General features: G+C 37.6%; 1 protein-coding gene across 3 annotated transcripts in view; it reads right to left on the bottom strand.

Moving 5' to 3' along the window:
* Nucleotides 1–754: 754 nt before the first annotated feature.
* The window catches only part of dtx3 (deltex 3, E3 ubiquitin ligase), a 42,956-nt gene continuing 37,710 nt past the window's right edge, over nucleotides 755–6,000 (bottom strand). For 2 of the 3 annotated variants that reach the window (XM_018091070.2, XM_018091069.2), the window contains 2 exons: nucleotides 2,804–3,021; nucleotides 755–1,361 (listed from right to left, as the gene is read on the bottom strand). In XM_018091070.2, the coding sequence (XP_017946559.1) occupies nucleotides 1,286–1,361; nucleotides 2,804–3,021 (294 nt within the window). In that variant the 3' untranslated portion in view covers nucleotides 755–1,285. The remainder of the gene's footprint in view (nucleotides 1,362–2,803; nucleotides 3,022–6,000) is intronic. The other variant, NM_001123467.1, reaches the window with a different exon arrangement.

Genomic DNA, 6,000 nt, shown 5'->3' with positions numbered 1-6,000 from the left:
AATTATGTTTACTTTTCAGCAAAAGGTTCAGTTGTGTTTGGGTGGCATTTACTTTTAAGTGGCAGTGCCTAGTAACATTACTAGTACACATATCAAAACATTTCCAGTCTAAGAACTAGAGAGCTATGTCACATACTAAATAATTACATATAGAGATGTTCCACAAAAACAAGAGTGCAAAGGAGAGGTAACTAAAAAACACACATTTGTCTGCAAGATAAAGTTTGAAATCAAAGGTCTAGAGCTGCAAGAATAATGATAGTAAACCTCTGCCTGGGATACTGGAAAGGAGAAAACTGCCTGTGTTATTAATTGACCCCATAAGGATAACATGGTAATATACTATCTTGGCCAGTTCCTCATAGCAATCAATTAGCAGAAATCTTTGCCGGGTCTAGCACATTACACAACGCTTTGGGATTCTGGACAAGAGACTATTGCCCAAATTACTATATAACCCACATGATTTATGATTTGTCTTAAGTGGTATCCTGTGGAATACCTGAGCAAAATGTCTTTATTATACAGTAATACTAACAATAATCATACTGATCATAAAAGGAACCATGGATACCAAACTGAAACTGCATTGCAGCATCTAATACACTGGGCCCTTATAAAGGTGCAAGAAGCACAAAATCCAATATTGCAATACTGTAACATACTGTAGGTATCAGGGCTACAAGATCCAGAATGTACTGCAACAGCGAACATGTTGAGCCTTTCTAATGGCTTTTAAACTACAAGACCCAAAAGATGTTGCAACTCCAAGTTTATTAAACCATTTTTTAACTGAAGAAATCATAATGCACTGCAAATCCCACAGACTGGTGTTATTCTTTTCAGAACTCTAACCAAACACTATAGGCGAATCAGAATGAGCACTAATAGATAACCAGCTATGAAGCAAGACTGCTACAGGCAATTAGTCAGTGATTCTCTATGTGTCTCTTCCACTGTAAAATGTTCAGTATTGGCACACCATTGTTCATGGTATCTTAAACTGATTCACCATTAAGGTAAACCCAAATAGTAAGCATCCATGTTCAACATGGTAGTAGAGTGTCACGTTTCAGTGTTCCCCAAGGTTCCAGATCTGCTTTTGACATTTGTCCATTTTCTGTAGTCAAACAGATTGGAAAAAAAGCTAGGATGATAGGAGGATGGAGAAAAAAAAGAAGCAGTTTTTCCACAAGAATAATTGTCTGTTTGAGCCAATTAACAGAACACACACAATTTCCTTATTCAACATTCCTCTTCTAGTCCTGTGAAGAACAGTTCCCTCTCAGTCAGCTGTGATACCTTTTGCTCGGAGCTCCTCCTGGACTCTCAGCAGGTAGGTTGGGTCTGGGTATCCAAATCTAAAAGCACAAGACAAAAGAAAATATAAAGCTGTCATAAATATGTATGCAAGGTTATTCTTAGTATCCTTCACTGCGTGCTTACAAGATGGCCCTTTACTCCCATTCCTAAACAATGACATAAATAGACTTGAACATATGTTCACTTATTAAAATATGCATCACCAAGATGATTTTCTTTGTTGGATATATTGCTTCCAATACTCAATTATCTATCATCTACCATACACATTTTCTCATGTTTCTTGCTAGTTGTGCAGATCATAAAAACATTTGAGACGAATTACATTATCTTTGAAATTAAGCATTTCAACCAATGGCAAATTTGCTATAATGGCCTCTTGTATATTTACACAACAGTGCAGTGCAGGTGAACAAATCAGTGACTCCATAACTTTGGCTGATCCTTATCCCAAACTGTTAGACAAATGACCAATAATGTTCTCAACGATAATGTTCTTATCAACCCAGGCCTTCTCTGAGCGAGAAACTTTGGGCACTCCTCCCCTGTACATAATAATGGCCACAAGTAAGAGGAACACAGGGTGCGCAGGGGGAGGGGAGGTCGGGGTCCCTAAAGTGACAGACCTGGTGGTCCCCAGGCTCCCCAGCCAACATTGTATATATAAACATATATATATAACAAGAACAAACAGAGCACACCCTATTGAGATTCAAATGCCCAGGGTGCTAGCAAAAAAAAAATATAAAGCAAGAGAATGAGCTGCACACACCAGGACTTGGCAAAAATATAATAAGTTTATTTAAGAAAAGAGATCCAACGTTTCGAGCACTAACTGTGCTCTTCCTCAGGGAAAAAACCCTGAGGAAGAGCACAGTTAGTGCTCGAAACGTTGGATCTCTTTTCTTAAATAAACTTATTATATTTTTGCCAAGTCCTGGTGCGTGCAGCTCATTCTCTTGCTATATATATATATATATATATAAATATATAGTCGCATTGCGTGTCAGTACTCTAAAGCAGTGCAATAAGTGGGTGCTAGGTCAAAATACTGTATGTAAATACCTATAAGAAGGACCAGCACACCAGGTCACATCAATATCTTCTTTTTATTCATGTATTGGATCACATGGTGAATTAAAAGAAGATATTTATGTGACCTGGTGTGCTGGTCATGTTTTTACGTTTTTTTTAAGAGGACCAGAAAATAATGGTGCAAAATTCGGGAAAATGTAAAATCAGGGAAGTTTACTATGTGTACAATGATGTAAAATACAGGAAAACTTAATATCAGGGGATGTAAAATTGAGGTTTCACTGTATATTAACACCTTAGATAATAGTATCTACATTTGTCTTCAGCTAAAAAAAAATGTTTGTTTTTTTTTTTTTTTTTTTTTGCAACAATTTTTTAAAAAATTTGGATCAGTTGCTAACATGACAGGCAGAGGGAATTAGTGATGGATCCAAAGGGTTCTTACAGCTGTGGTCCTCCTGTGCAGTTAGTTTTGTGGTGAATATCATTCCACGTTATGACATTGGGCCTCCCTGTAGTCATTGAAGTCCCAATGGTAAAGGTCAGACGTTGGTCAAAGGCTTTCTTAAATAGCGTTAGAACTTTGTTTCCCTCAGGGCAATCAGGCAAGTAAGCCACACGTGTTGTTCCCGGATACCTTACTCCAGGGTTGGGGTGCTCTGACTGCAGAAAAGAAATGATATATTGGTAAATTCATTCTATGCTGCTCACAGTCCGTCAGACAGAAAAGGGGATCTAATTTTTATATGGAATTATAGATTCCATCATGTGTTAGCATTATTCATTAACAGGACATAAAAAGAACCTATATTACCATATCTCCCGAACAATGTAGGTCTCTATAAAATATATTGCATAAGACAGCTCATATGTAAAACCCTGCTTCATCTAAATAAATCATTTTCATAAAAATATACTTTTTATCAGTATGTCCTATTGGGTAACCCTAAATAGAAAATTGCACCTTTAAGAATTAAGGGCCGCCTCCTGGGATCAAGCCAAGAGCACACATACATGTTTAGTTACATTAGCCAATTAATGGACAAAGATCTACTGGCCAGGGCCTCTCCCACCACTAGGCAAGGTGTTTTTTTTTTTTTGGTTCTGTGCTAGCTTTCTCTATACATTTACAGATAAAATTAACAATAGGGAGGCACAAAATGCTTATTGTGTGTGTGTGTATTTTTTTTTAAGGTACAGGTATGGGATCCGAATTATGGTAAGCCTGTCTCCCATAGACTCCATTTTAATAATTCAGATTTTTAAAATTGATTTCTTTTTTCTATTTAAAAATAAAACAGTGCTTTGTATTTGATCCCAACAATAATTAATCCTTACTGGATGCAAAAAATTCTATTGGGCTTATTTAATGTTTTATTGATTTTTAGTAGACTTAAGGTATGAAGATCCAAATTATGGAAAGAACCCTTATCCGGAATACCCTTGGTCCTGAGCATTCTGGATAATAGGTCCTATACCTGTACTTACTATCAACTTTGTATGTCAAAGTAATCCCCGGTCTGGCCAGTCCCACTTTTTCATCTGATTAATTAAGAATTCTACTACTTTATTATACATTCTGCTTCTGATGTACCCTGCATTGCTAAAAACTTAGACAATGAGTGAGGCGCAGCTCTCTGCGGTCCATTTCAGGAGCACAATAAGGCGAACCACAAGGAAGCGTGCGGTTAAAACATAGCTCTTTGTATAATTTTTTTGCACCTTGCCCCCTCCATTGTCAATGAGCTCTAAAATATGTTTGAACACATGATCAGTAGGTTGCCCACCCAAGTTTGAATTGCCCTGGTCTTTGGCCTCTGGCTGGCTCGTGTAACTCTATGGTTATTCATTGGCATGCAATATTCCATCTTAACTTAATGATTTGCCCTAGAAATCTAAGATGACAACTTACAAAGAAGGCACCAATTCTTAAAAGTGAAATTTTGGAAGCGCCTGAAAGAGAAATGATTACAAACAGCTCCAACAGAGTTATGGTCCCTTAAATGGTGCAATGAACAAACAGACATTTGGTGTGAGTTACTATTCCCAACTAATGAGAATGTTGCAACAAACTGTAAACATCCAGCCAGTAATTCTAGGCAGTGCCTTCATGAATGATTTTATTATGTGAAATTGGAACCAACACAAATTTCTCCTGAATGGTGATACCTACAGCTTGCGCAATTATGCCCATAAACATACGCTAAAGAGAGCACATATGTGTCAGTGTTCATGAGAATGACTGGAAAAGTTTTTTTTAACATCAGCATTCCAGCTAAAAGCAATTTCATGCTTGTGACTTTGTTTTCTGAAGATCTTGTCATTGATATAAATCTTTCTGGTACTGCCTGTGGTTGGGGGAATTCCCAGCTGTAAAGTAAATCAGGCCTAATACATTTTCCAGAACGTATGCTTTGTAAGTGAAGGGCAAGTAGGTAACAAATCTAAAAGAAACCTTCATTTTAAAAAAAAATCAGATGATTGTGGCTGGAATTCTGACACAAGCCTGTATAATTTTTTCTTACGGAATTAAAATGAACATTTTCAGCTTTGCCTCCATTTCATTGTTGAGAAGATTTGATGAATCGTGAAACCTTTAAACAATTACCACACTTATTCAAATCAGAACAGGTGTAGGCTGATAAGCAAAATGACAGTGCCTTTAGATGTTCTAAAACATTTTGCCTTTGTATTCAGCACTGGCCGCTCTCCTTAAAGTAATTTAATGCCTTTTTTGCTGTATATCTACTGTGTGAGTGGAGCCGGACTGTCCCTGCAGGCAGCTATTTCACACTAATCTTTTTCTTCGATTGCCTGAGTAGCAGACCGCAGGAACATCAGCCAATATACAGTGGTGTTGCAAAACAATGGTTCATACGCTGGCAATGAAGCACAACAAGATTTCTGACATACTAAATCCAGCACGGCCAGCAAAGACCCTGACATCCATTCTCATCTCTGCCGCAGACAAGTACAGGGGTATGTACGACATTCTGTGATTCAGTGAGACAAAGTCCCCCGTGTGTATTCCCTGATTACTTATTTGAAAATATGCTTGTTAGAGGTCAGCTTTGTTACTGCCACACCAAATTATCTCTAATGCTGTTGATTGATGGTTGATGAGCTGGTTTCCTTATTAGATGTCCCAGTGAGTTTAGTAAAGACCCTCAACATGATATACACAGATACAAACTCTAAATAATTAATTTCTCATGTTGCTGATTTATTCGTTAACATTTTCCAACTGCCTAGTGCTGCAATAAACATGTCTCATTTTATACTAGAAATACATGTAAGAACTGATGATATATATACTTTTGAGCAAGTAGGTTGATCAGTTTTACTTTGCAGTACAATGTGAGATGTCCTCTCAGGCTGATGAAAAATGCCTGTCCTATCATTTGGCATATCTATTTGGTTGGGAATGCTACAAACGTGTTCTATTATGAGCAACTGATATGCTACACTGGTGTACATACCAGAAGGGCAGGAGGTGTGTGTACATTCTAGGTAGGGGAGCAGGTGTAAGTTCTGCACCTAGGCCTGTGGTCACGTAGATACACAACAATATTCTAAGGTGCCTGCAAACAGCTGCTTGAATTAGTATTCTGTATTAATGGCAGCAATCAAAAGGCAATACGT

Source organism: Xenopus tropicalis, chromosome 2 (assembly GCF_000004195.4).
Source record: "Xenopus tropicalis strain Nigerian chromosome 2, UCB_Xtro_10.0, whole genome shotgun sequence".
NCBI classification, from domain to species: domain Eukaryota; kingdom Metazoa; phylum Chordata; class Amphibia; order Anura; family Pipidae; genus Xenopus; species Xenopus tropicalis.
The sequence above is the reverse complement of the archived record's forward strand: the minus strand, read 5'-3'. Positions and strand labels throughout refer to the sequence as shown.